At 42.5% G+C, this 13,295-nt stretch overlaps 2 protein-coding genes across 2 annotated transcripts; one reads left to right on the top strand and one right to left on the bottom strand.

Moving 5' to 3' along the window:
• Positions 1–3,516: 3,516 nt before the first annotated feature.
• cebp1 (CCAAT/enhancer binding protein (C/EBP) 1) lies at positions 3,517–5,830 on the bottom strand. The gene is made up of 3 exons (XM_086305214.1): positions 5,697–5,830; positions 4,667–4,966; positions 3,517–4,563 (listed from the first exon to the last, which is right to left on the bottom strand). The coding sequence occupies exons 1-3, from the start codon at positions 5,697–5,699 to the stop codon at positions 4,258–4,260; spliced, it is 609 nt and encodes a 202-aa protein (XP_086161340.1). The 5' UTR covers positions 5,700–5,830; the 3' UTR covers positions 3,517–4,257.
• A 2,714-nt stretch (positions 5,831–8,544) lies between these two features.
• ngdn (neuroguidin, EIF4E binding protein) lies at positions 8,545–13,289 on the top strand. Its single transcript, XM_086306950.1, has 11 exons — positions 8,545–8,660; positions 8,926–8,985; positions 9,093–9,164; positions 9,401–9,538; positions 9,629–9,713; positions 9,862–9,914; positions 10,046–10,160; positions 10,345–10,519; positions 11,129–11,282; positions 11,862–11,925; positions 12,032–13,289. Exons 1-11 carry the CDS (start codon positions 8,640–8,642, stop codon positions 12,049–12,051), a joined length of 957 nt encoding a protein of 318 aa, XP_086163076.1. The 5' UTR covers positions 8,545–8,639; the 3' UTR covers positions 12,052–13,289.
• Positions 13,290–13,295: the final 6 nt, after the last annotated feature.

Raw genomic sequence — 13,295 nt, 5'->3', positions numbered from 1 at the left:
CAAAGATCGTGTACAACGAATGAGGCGATGACTCAGCAACAGATTTAGCCACATTGGAGAAGGATTAGTTTTATTAACAAATGATTTTTTTTAAGCAAAAGCATGAAATTATTAGAATCAGTAGTTGTTTTAAACACTTCTGTTAGGAATTCATTTATTACAGGGTTAATTAATGAATCACTCGGATAAAAGTCTTACCGGGAGGAAACTTGTTGCTCAGTAAAAGTAGCATACAAAATCAGCAGCGGAGTGAGATATCTGTTTATGAGTGCTCTCTCTCTGTCTCCTGCAGAATGCCTGCATGGAGCTGCCTGCCGCATGGTGGAGCCATAAATCATAGAGAAGAGGCAGGTGTGAGACAGCGGCACGGCTACAGAGCTGCTTTCAGGTGAAAAAAAAAACGAGAGACAGTCCATCATAACTTATTTATGATATAATTTAAATGTGCACTCACTCTAATGGTTGATAGTCCAGAAGAAATCAGTGATCCACCATATTATCTTATCCTATTATCTTATCACAACAGATTTCATTAGTGCATCCACATGTTTCATCATGACTCCTGATAGTTTTAATCTGCAATAGAGGACAAAATATCCATTGGCACACAGAGATAACAGCACTTTGTGCTGTGTCAGCCGGTAATGACTGAAAGGCTACACATGATGGCACCATCACGGTTTGTTCCTCTGGTGATGCAGCAGCAGCAGCAGCCCGCCATTAGTGCAAGAAGTGTGACTTCAGTAAATGTCACTTGATGCTACTGTAAATGTAAAGAAGTCTGTGGCGATGCTTTAAACAGCAGGGGTTCCGCTTTATTCCAAGTCACTTATTCATGCCATGCATTTGAGCTGCGAGTCCTCATTAGGTTGTGTTTGTTTTAACCAAAAATGGCGACAGCTTCCACTTTCCCTTGAAGTGTTGCATGTGAGCTTTTCAACAGTTAGAGGGCCTCTGTTGGAAGCTGTGAATGATATCAAATAAAAACAAATGGTATAAAGTAGAAAAATTAGCCTTCGCGTCATAAAAGCACCTTCTCTTATTGATTGTCTTAGTGAGACCAGTAAAACAATAGATCTCAGCCCTTAGAGTCTTTCTAAAGCTAAGAAACAGCATCTCTGACTGCAGCGCTTCGCAGCGAGCGGAAGTACTGCAACAAGTGGTGAAACACTCATCCTGGCCATATTTGGACTACAGATCATACTGCTTTGTGTGTGCGTGCGTGTTGTTGATCTCTGGAGACAAAAGTCCAGCCAAGCCATCCAGAAAGCACACACACACCTTTGATCAGCAGCAGCTTTGAGATTGAAGCTACTTCAGTGGGGCTGTGCGGTTCGTATGGTCTGCAGCTGTTGAGTAACGCGATAGGGATTAGGTGAAATACGGTCTTTCTTCACTCTGTGGAGATGTTGCAGTCCTGGGACCACAGATTGCCCCACACAACGCTGTGGGACATTTCAACAGACATGGTCACACAAGAAATCTTCATATGCCTCTGAGGACGCAGCAGGCTTCATGAAGCCCCCATCACACTTTCACTGTCCTTTCTGATTAAAATCCAAATACATGAAGATAGTTCTACACATCCCCCCCCCTCCCAGGGGGCATATATTTACACAACTGCTCTTTTGAAATCGTTTTAGTGGGAAACAAGCAAAATCAGGGTACCAAAGTTGGGTTACTTGTATAATCTGTGTCCACGAGATACGATCTTAAAATGATGCCGATATAATTTTTCTGCTGCCCTTATGTGTCTAATAAAGCCTTCAAGTGCTGAACTGAGGTCAGCCTCTACGAGGAGGTTATTGACACATGTCCTATTGTGTAAAAATCTTTTCCCATACCACTTCATTCGGTCCCACTTATCAGTCGTGTTTTGCAAGTTTTGAATATGTGTAAAACATAAAAATACATCTGAATTTCTTCAGGGGGAAAAAGCAAATGGTTTGTTTTTACTATTGAAATGTTATACAGGACCATGAAAAAAATTAATACATTTTTTTAAGGGTCTGGCTCGTCACCCCACCCCCTCCTCCTCCTCCTCTCTGGCTCCTATCTCTGTGTCCCTTCACTACCATCACAGCCACAGGAAGGCCCTGGCAGCCCAAAACACTGATACTATCTCTGCGCTCCTCATCTCCGTCCTCCGCTGTGTCGAAATCTTTGCCCATCCCACAAAGGGAAACCGCTGGTGCACAACGGTCCATGGCAATGACGTCCGTTTCTGTGGGTAGACAACTTATGGTAAATAATGTGACAGGCGTACGCCGTGTCCCCGGGTGAAGGATGCCCCGGAGGACCAATGAGACGCATCATTTACACAACTCTGTGTTAGATAAGGCAGAAGAGGGTGAGGAGTGGCTCTGCAACTATTGCACAGAGTATCTGAGGAACCCCTCAACCTACAACCCGTGTGTGTGTGTGTGTGTGTGTGTATTCAGATAACATGACACATAGAGGACAATGACTTCATATAGGCACAAGCAATCATTTATTTATTTTAAAAAAAACATAAGGCAGCACTGCAACTTTTCACTTTAACAGTGTATTACTCGCTACACATTTGAAAACATTTCAAGTAGTCACACATGTATTTAGTCACAGCTATTCTATTTACTGGTGATTGATGCTGTATTTTAGAAGAGAGAGGCTCTTTTCTCTGTTTCATCGAATCCTCTTCAAACCACAGGTTGTTGTGCAACTCCGTTGGGCAACAACACTTACAATCAGCTCTGACGAAGACGGTAAAAGTCAGGTAGATGATTAGGCAATGTTTATTAAATCAAATCATATCCTGCCGGTCCAACGCACATAGCGGGACTCTCCCCCCCCCCGTTGTTTAAAGGGGTCCACGAGTTATACCCATATGTGAACAGGAACCACCATTTCCAATCTGGAGATAAACAAATGACCAGGTTGTGTCCTTCAGCGCACTGTTTTACCTTTTATTATATCTACACCTGCATTTTAGTTTAAACTCAAGTCCTCCATCACATGACTAAAATTCGCTATTGACTCTGTCTCTTTTTTTTTCTTTTTTTGCTGTGTGCCTCAAGTTCCTGCATTAGAAAATAAATAGCCTCTACATTCAGACCAAAGAGTAACAGTACCTAAAAACGCTGCTGTGCAGCTACTGAGGCTATTTACTAGCCAAACTTTTATTATTCCAATTGATTTCATTTTTCTACTGATCTAATTTCCAACAAAACATGCTGTTTTCCTACACTAAACTACACTCACTGACTTTGATTGTCCAATCACAGGAGGTGTATCAGTAGCCAGTGTATCTACATGTTCTATATTCAATAAAAATGGAGGATGGTATAATATTATTTCTGTGAAGGTTCTCAGTCATCCAGATCATCGTAGTCAAAGGAGCTTGGAAAGAAAAGCGTCTGGACTTCTTTAAGTTGCTTGAAGACGCTTCACCTCTCATCCGAGAGGTGAAACTGAAGAAGCTTCTCGGATGAGAGGTGAAACGTCTTCAAGCAACTTAAAGAAGTCCAGACGCTTTTCTTTCCAAGCTCCTTTGACTATAATATTATTGTTGTTATTATTATCATTATTAGCCTTTACAACCCCATAAACTCTCATTTTAAAGCAAAGGTTTGGTAAGGTTTAGCTAACTAACGCTTAGCTTAGCTACCAAAAGTACAACAGGATGCACTTTAACAGTAGCATCAGGTTAGCAGGTTAGCATTAGTTACATACAGATCATAAAGCCCACCTCCTGCAGCAGTCATTATAATTCACTTCAGTTCATTTTATTTATATATCACAAAACGAGTTGTCTGAAGGCGTTAGTCTACTTCAGCAGATAATCTTGGGTGCTTGTCATGAGAAGCTACATTTAGTGCTCCTTTTGTGTGACCCTGAATGTGTCAGAGTGTATCAAAGCTCTCAGCAGATTGGAAGTGTTCATTTTGCCATTTTGAATCTTTTACGCTCAACATGTGAGGTGCAGAAATGTAAAGTTTGGGGGTAAGAGAACAATTAAAAATGTGGACATCAGTGTACTAAATAGTAGCTACAACACTGCCAGTAAGCTATGGTTTCCTTTACAATATAAAACTACAGTTAACCACTTTTATACCCAGCATTACCTCCTCTAAGTGACTTTGTCATGATCACAAATGTTTGTTGGTGAAAATGCTCGAACAGGTGCTTCACTGTGACTCTCGCAGGCCTTACTGAGGCACACTGTGAAGCCTGTAATCAGACGTTAACATCAGGTACAAACGAGGCTTCGGGCTGTGCTCAGATGCTGGACTGCCCGGCTGCTCCCTCCTCGGCTGCCTGCAGGTGCCGCTGTGACAGGATGTGTTTCAGAGTGTCCAGCTCCTGTGTCAGCTGTGCTATCCTCATCTGCAGCTTCTGGTTTTCCTCCTGCAGCTGGCCGGCCCTCTGCTGGGTCATCAGGATCCTCCTGCGGGCTTTGTCCCTGCTCTTCCTCACCGCGATGTTGTTTCTCTCACGCCTCAGGCGGTACTCTGCGCTATCCTTGCTGATGCTCCTCTTGGTCACCGGGGCCCGCAGAGTGGGCAGGAGGAAGGGGGAGAAGTCCTGGAGTGAGCAGCACACATGCGTTAAAGCCGTGGGAGAGTGGGGTGGGTGAGTGTGGTTTGTATGAAACACTTCGTGACCTGCTGTTAAATGCTTCTCTCACCTGCTGAGTACTGGCGTGGCTCTGGTGGTGGTTTGTGCTCACCGGGCTGGCGGCGCTGCCAAGGCAGGACGGCGGGTACGGCAGGTACGATAGTCCCATCATCTGCTCGGCCCCTCTGTCATCGCCACCCCCCCTTATCATCCCCTGAGACTGGCCGTACGAGATCATGTCCATCTGCGTCATCTGATTGGTGGAAGCAGCCGAGTTGGAAGCAACAGAATTGAGGGTCTGGCTGTGCACCTGACCTGGGAAGGAGCTCACCCACTCCTGGATGACCGAGGACACCCTGGAATCAGACATCTGTAGAAGAAGACAGAGGAAGATTCGGTTTACTTCCAACACTCATTTAATACTTTAAGCATTAAAAAATACATATACTGCTTGAATGTTGCTGTCAATTAACTACAATATATAAAACAAACTTTCAGCAACACAAAACACTGACTTGCTTAATTACGCGGTCACACATTCTGTCCTGATGCTACACGTTGAACATGCTCGTTCGTTCAACCTTACACTGCCTGCTTGCTTTTTTTTGAGTGATGTAAGACGGATAAAGAAGTTATTTAGGTGTGGCATCTTCAGAAAGAAGATTTCAGTGTTTCTTCCACCGCTGATGGTAAATGGGGATGTTTCTGCCACAGTACACACGTTCTTCTATTTTAAAGGTTACTACACTCAGATACACCCTAACACAAAATCAAACAGCATCATAATAAATTAAACTACAAATAAACCGTGGAAACACTCTGACAGCACTGCTGTGAGCCTTAGTTTGTAAGCTGCTATTGCCATCTTCTCTTTACCCTCCCTCTTCTCTTTTAAACGTACAGTCTTTGCATCATAGACTACAAACTATATTGAAAGAGTAAATTATTTCATGCCACTGTCGAGCTCTTCTTCCTCATGATTTCAAAGAAACGTCGAATCTCTTGCGCGCTTCGTCTTCCCTGACGCTTCGGTAAGGTTGCATTTCTCACCGATTTGCTCAAATTTCTCCACAAATTCACAAAGTTACAGTTTCACTTACCATGACCGATTGCTCCACAAACTCTCAGGATACTCTTTAGGTCTTCCTCAGGCTGTGTGGCTGACAGTGCTCTGAAAGACAGGAGATAGACAGGTGGCCCTCAATTATCACAATCACTTCCCCTCTCTCTCTCTCTCTCTCTCTCTCTCTCTCCCCCTCTATCACACACACAAACACACACACACACACACACACTTAAATTAACAAAAAGAAACAAAGAAGTGTTCCCATTTCTTTTACATTTACACCATCTCCTCTGCACAGATACTTAAGTGATCCCATAAGGTTAAATTATTGTGTTACAGCAGCTGGATAAAGAATAAAATACTAGTGCAAAGATTTCACACATATATACACATACATAGTACATAGTATGACTGTGATTGTGCAAGAGAGTAGTGCAAATTGGATTAAGAAATAATGTAAACACTCTAAATCTAAGAAACAGCTGAATGAAGCTGTAATGCAGAAGTTTGTGTGTGGATTCTTGTGCCGGACAGGTGAGTTCATCCGTCACAGAAACAAGAGTTATTGCAGAGTTTTATGGAGAACAGCAGGAATAATTTTCTGAAGCCTTCTTCACAGCAATAGACAAGCTTCTCTGAAGTAACTTCATCAAAACCATCAACATTTAAGGCTTTGAGGCTGGTGTTGTTTAACTCCTTCTTATAAGCCTGTTTTTGTTTTAAAGTGCTTTATAAATAAAGGCGATGATGATGATGATGATGATGAAGAAGCCTTGATGCAGTTGCAGATCATATCTGATGGGTTTCCATCAGGAATTCTAGGTCACCATAACACGGACACAGCACACTGGACCTCAGCACAATGTCAAACCACTGGTCACAACACAATGAGAGCACAGAGAGTGGAACGTCACTGGGATTAAAGAAAATGTGTGGCACTTGTTTGAATAGATTCTAAATTGTTTATAAAGACGATGAGCCTTCTTTACACCTTAAAGTTACTCATGGTGGTTCTCAGGGTCCTGTGCTGGGCCCGGTGCTTTTCATGGTATACATACAACCCTTAGCCACTCCAACACTGCATACTAGGGATGGGTACCGGTGTCCGGTGCCATGATGGCACCGGTTCTGACATAAACGGTAGTAACCAGACCGAAAAGCAGCGCACATTTCGGTGCTTTATTTCGGTGCTTTTTTTTTCCTGAGCTGTGATACACTTCTAGCCAATCATTTTACGTTTCCCAGGATAGTAGGCGGGGCCAGGTACGTACGTTCAGTTAGAGCAGAGCTACAGATTAAAAATGTCCAAGGCGAAGCGGTCAAAAGTCTGGTTGTACTTCACAGCAAAATATGCAAACTCAGCAGCAACAAGTGCTTTAAGCTGATACTGTGATACTGTCAAAGGAGGTAACACCTCGAATCCGATGAAACACCTGGCGACGCATAGCGTTTTTTTTAAAAGCCGAGAAATGTGCCGTATTTGATAGGTTGCTGCGAGACCTCACACCGTGCACGTTGGGTGGGTTGCCAATTATCGGACCCGGAGCAACATCCCCCAAAAACCCGAAGAATAGAGTCCTGGCCCCTAGCCCTGCCAGTGTAGCAGAAATGATGAGGATATTGATGCAGCAGCAGCCGTTCTTCTCTGCATGAGTCGCTTAATGTTGTTCGAGTGTAATTTACGTTGAGTAGGCTAACCACGTTATTACATTAATGCATGTAAGGTGAACTAGCAAACATCATCATAGCTACATGCGGCTGTCTTCTTGTTTGATGGCAGATACTCCCTTCACCCTGGCCAAAAAGGCTAAAATGACCAAAGAAAAAGTGGGAAACAGCTGAACATGAGAGGTTTTTGGACAAAGTTTGTGTTTTTTTTTCCATTGTTTAAGCACTGCTTCCAGCCAAGAGTCATACCATATATGCCCCATAGCTGCAGAAAAGGCTAACATTGTTATCTTTTTACAAAAAAACAAAACAAAAAACAGCTGAACATGAGAGGTTTTTGGACAAAGTTTGTGTTCTCCATTCTTTAAGCACCGGTTCGAGCACCGTTTAAGCACCGGCACAGTTTCAAAAGTACCGATTTGGCACCGGTATCGGATAAAACCTAAACGATACCCATCCCTACTGCATACAGATGACACCCAGTTATATTTATCTCCACGGCCGGAGAGAAACCCAAATCACTAACATCCAGTTAAAACCATGAAATCCTGGATGACTGCTGGATTGCTTTTATTCCATATTATGTTGTTCTAATGGCTCTCTGAAAAGCCTTCAGCGGATCTGAAATGCCACAGGGAGAGTATTAACTGGGACTAGAGCGATAGATCATACTGGTCCCCTATCTTTATTCAGTTCTGTGAAAATCCTCACATATGCTCGTAAATAACCAATCTCCATCATATCACGATTACCTAATCATATCCTATTTTCAGTCAGAGCATTTTATTTGAACTTAGTGGGCTTCCTTGTGATGCCATTTTGGAATCAGCTCTCGTGTGGGGTTGAGGAGACAGACACTTTCTCCACTTTTAAGATTTGATTCAATTTTCTGATTGTGATCAAACTTGTGATTGGGCTGAATCAGAGAACCCTGAACTATTGCTTGGTTATGCTTCCCCCAAGGATGCTCTGCAGACTCACAGGGCACAGCAAATCTAACAAGTTCAAATTTCAGCAGCTGTTTATGTACAGACACCAAACTTTGCACCTTTACCCGATCTCCTCAAAACAAATACAATCAGGTGTGCTTTAAAAATGATTACATCAATTTGCCACTGCTGACGGGCCCTGTTGAACACCCAGGCCCGTTCAGTATGTAAAACACTACACGATGGATAGATGTAATATAGAAGTGATTTAAGCTACTGGTGTCGCATTCTTTTGCCTCACTCAGTAGTAACATCTGTAACCGTTTTAGAGCTATCACTGTTGTCCCGCTGCGGCTTCCGTAGGGTACAGTGGCGTTAAAATGGCTGCTCCTGTTGACAACGTGAGTGAAATTGAGTTACCTCCTTGTTATATATTAAGCCGTTATATCGTGTTTACATACAGAACATTATACTTTAGTATGTACAAATATACGAAAACGCTTCTCGGTGCTTTAAAGAGGACCACAGCGGTTTGTTAGCTCGTCAGGCTAGCCGGGCTAGCCACTAGCTAACAAACCTTTATGTCGAACAGCTGGTATTTCAGTACGGACACTGTTTACAAATTCGGATACTGTATCTCTTACATGTAATTTAACTGCTTTCTAGGATTTGATTGAAAGCGATTTGCCCAAAGCTGTAGAGCTGCTGAATAATCTCACTGAACAGGTAAGAACTTAAAAACAAAAAGAATAATCCCGTAATGTTTAGTTTAACTCAGAAATAATGTGTGTTTGTGGCCGTAATAAAGAGATAAATCTAAGTTTTGTTTTTAGGTGGCCTCGGTGACGGGTCTTGTCCGTGAGCTGCTGACTAAAGTCAAAGATGGGGCATTGGAAACGTCGAAGGTGCGTAACGACTATTTGAAATGCTAGTTCTCCTCAGGTCCAGTCTTTACGGTAATCTGACCAAAGTGCAGTTTGGTTTGAAAGGAGCAGGCAAGACTGATGCATCCTCTTTAATGAGGCTGTGTTAAATAAAAGTATTGACACACTTCCTGCAGGATTTCTCATTTCTCTAGGTCAGGGAAAGAAGTGCAGTCTGTAGGCCTTTCTGACCATCTGTCCGCCTTCTCCTCCTGCAGGGTTTGTCTTTTTTGGACCTTCGGTACCACCTGCTGCTCTTCTATCTCCAGGACCTCACTCACCTGATCAGCATCAAGACGGAAGGAGGCAAAATAAAAGACAGTGATGCCTTAGACCGAGTGGTCACAATCAGAACGGTAAGAGGCTGTAAAAGTGACGCTGTTCGATTTCTCTGCAGTCAACATGTGTTATTTTAATCTTGATTTGTTGTTGTTGTTTATTTGAAGATCCTGGAGAAGATGCGACCTCTAGACCACAAACTGAAGTATCAGATTGATAAACTCGTGCGCACGGCTGTTACCGGCAGTTTAGGTAAGACCGAAGTGATCAGATTTTCAGAACTGTGCAGTCTAAGAAAGCTTTGACTGAAAGGATGCGTATCAGATTCAATGCACAGCAAGATTTGCATTTATCCACTTATGGTAGGCGTAACCGTGTCTGATGCTTTTGTTGATTTCAGCTGAAAATGACCCACTGCAGCTGCGTCCCAATCCAGAGAATCTCGTCAGCAAAGTAAGACCAGAGTAACACGACGGCTCCGGTTCCTTCTTTTCCAGTCACATTATCAAACTGTAAACACATGCATCCAAACATCAGCTTCCTGTATTAGTAGGAAAGATAAATGCTTGTTTGTTTTTTTGCAGCTCAGTGAATCTGAGTCTGAAGACGAAACGGAGAACGAGGCAGCTTCAGAAAAGAAAGCAGCCCACTCTAGTGGCAAGAAATATATACCACCAAAGATTGCCCCAGTGCATTATGGTAATGTTACCGGTCTGCTTTATAAAGTACTTCAATACTGCTTTGGGGTTTTTTGTTAGGTTCTTTTTTGTTGTTGTTGGGGTTTTTTGGGTGGGGGGTGGGATTGTTATAGCAAGCTTATAATTTATTTTTTTTTCTTTCTCCTGCTTGTTTGTTAACCAAAAAATAAACCCGTTACATCCAGATGGTGACATGACAGAGGCAGACAAGAAGAAGGCCAAGCTGGAGCGTCATCGACAAGCAGCACTCCGGAGTTCTGTGATCCAGGAGCTGAGGCAGCAGTACAGCGACGCCCCAGAGGAGATCAGAGACAAACGGGACTTCCAGAGCGAGCGGGAGAGCCGCGAGGAGCTCCACAGGTTCCTGCTCATTTACTTTACACACAGATGGGTGTTAGGTGGTCATAATGTCTGCTACTTGATTTAGATGGGAAGTGTTGTGAGATAAACTTCTAATTGAATTCAGTTTTATTTATACAGCAGAATATCCCACCAGTCACTTCAGGGTACTTCATATTGTGATTTAAAGACCCTACAATAATCCAGAAAAAAACCCGGTAGTCAGAGAAGGCCTTGTGAACAAGCATTTGGCAACAGTGGGAAGGAAAAAATCCCTTAAAAAGGAAGAACTCTCCAGAAGAACCAGGCTCAGAGTGAAGGGAGAAAGACAAGTCAAAATACATTAGAGATTAATAACAACTAATAATTAAATGCATAGAGGTGGATAATCACATAAAATCTAGACTGGGAGCTGGTTTCACAGAAGAGGAGCCTGAAAGCTGAATGCTCTGCCTCCCATTATACTTTTAAATGTCCTGGGAAGTGCAAGTAAACCAGCAGTCTCAGAGTAAAGAGCTCTACTGGGGTGATACGGTGCTGAGGGGTCTTTCAGCAAGACCTTGCAGCATCATCTTTCTTTTTTCTTTGCTTGGTGGTTTGTGTAAATGGTATGTGTTTACCTCAACACAGGAAGAACTACGAGGAGTCGATGATGGTGCGTCTCAATGTGCCGAAGCATCAGAGGAACACCAAGAAGAGGGGCATGATGGCCATGTCCAACCAGCTGAGCAGTATAACACACTTTGGTGACATCACAGCTCTGACCGGTGGTGAGGCGATGCAGGTGTGTTTGCGTTATTGTATTTTGATTTTGAGCTTCTGCCTTGTTTATTGGTTAATCTCTAAACCGAACTGAGACTTCATCATTTATACTGACTGGGATTAAACCTGAGCTGCTACCAGCACACAATCGGACAGAAGGCTCCAGTTGAATATTTTCAAGAGGTTTGGAATGTTTACCTTAAAATGCTGAGTGCTGTGGTGACTCAGTTGTCTGGTGCAGTACTGCTGGCAACAGCTACACTTCGTGCCTACATAGGTTTGGCATGCTGTGGCTCTGTTCTGTTTCCTGTCTTAACTGTCTGCTGTCATAAAAAGCACTAATAAGTCAGAGTAATGGCCGCTCAGCCTCTTGCCGATAGTCTTCTCTCCTGCCTGCAGATGTGGAAAAACCCCTGTGTGTATTTAGGAAGTCTTGGAAAATCAATGTGCTATGTTTAGATTTTGTCCTGGGCACCATGAGTAGCTACAAAGTGTTGCTAACAGGCCCATCTTTGTACAGTATGAATGGTAGCTTTGTGGCTCAGTTTTATTTAGATTACAGTCTTAATGTGGTTTTGATGCATTTTCTGTGTACGTGCAGGATGGGGATAACCCACGACCCAAGAAAAAGAAGAAAATCATGAAGAAGAAAACCAAAAGAAAAGGTAAGGACTTTGAAATACCACGAGACCAAATTAACCTGTGAACTAGTATTATTAAAAATTTCTCTTTATTCAAATAAAATGCAGCAGTCCTTTTTTTTCTCCTCAGCTTTCAAGAAACGCAACTAGACCTGAGGACAGCATGTCAGAGGATGTTACCAGCAGCTAATTGTTATAAAGTCTCTGTAAACATTGTAATAAAGAAACCATTCCTCATGACCTGTATCCTACAGTGAATGCATTGTAAGACCTTTTTTCCTCATGTCAGCAGTAGAGGGCAGTCATGTTGCCCACTCAAAATAAACTGGCCCTTGTAATGTTAATTGGAACAAAAATATGACGTTATTCTTGTGCCACTATTCTGAGCGCACGTAAAAAAAAAAAAATTGCAGTTGCGACTGTTGCATTTTGAGGAGAAATTTATTTTGAGCGAAGAAAAGCTAAATTTGAGTGAACAAACTTCATTGCTGCGTGCAAAAAATGTATTTCAGTGTTTGCTATTATCCACACACACACACACACACAGCCCCTCTCGCTCAGTTTTTGCATTTGCGCTCGCTCCAATGTTTTGCTTGCGCTCTCAACATTTCTGCCCGTGCGCGCTCAACCCTTTCTGTACACAGTTATATTTGTGCCACAAAACCAGTCAATCACAGACTTGGATGCAAAAAAACCGTGTTTGGCTGTTTTGGTCTCCAATCAGCTCGACGTGACGAAATGCAATATCCCAGAATCCATTTCGTCCAAAACTCAAACGAGGCAGTGGCGCAGGAGCACAGAGTGGCAGAGTTTGAAATATTACTCTTTCTGGGTCACAAAATAAACTTTTAAGATATTTTCATGCGAGAATGGTGCTGTGTAAACTTTAAATATCTGCTCGATTCATCAAGACATCACATATTTGCACAAGTGCTCTAAACGTTTTCAAAATAAATTTCTCCTCAAAATGCAATACTTGCAACTGCAAATTTTTTTTATTATTTTTTTTAACGTGCGCTCAGAATAGTGGCACAAAAATAACGCCATACAAAAACAGTGGAACTTTTGTAGTAAACCCCTACTGAGGGACCTGTGATGACATGGGGGAAGTAGTATGCAGTCAACTTGGGTCTAACAGAAAGCCCAGTCAGCCTGGACAAAGCTGCACAACTGCTGGACATTATATATATACACAGTATATTATACACCCAAGTAACGTCACGCCTCATAACCTCAAGAGCTGTTGGTATTTTAATGACTGACTAGAATGAAATGATTCATTCTGAAAATAAAGCCACACCTCCCATTACTTCCTGGAAGTACCACCTAAATGATGCATGCTGAATACTGTTAATTACATTTAAATACCTTGAATTGGTGTAAAATTCAAATAA

Source organism: Aulonocara sp. 'chitande type north' Nkhata Bay, linkage group LG9, assembly GCF_057382095.1.
Source record: "Aulonocara sp. 'chitande type north' Nkhata Bay isolate Kocher_YH1m ecotype deep benthic linkage group LG9, A_spYH_male_GT1.1, whole genome shotgun sequence".
Lineage (NCBI taxonomy): Eukaryota > Metazoa > Chordata > Actinopteri > Cichliformes > Cichlidae > Aulonocara > Aulonocara sp. 'chitande type north' Nkhata Bay.
This window is presented reverse-complemented; position numbering and strand designations above follow the sequence as displayed.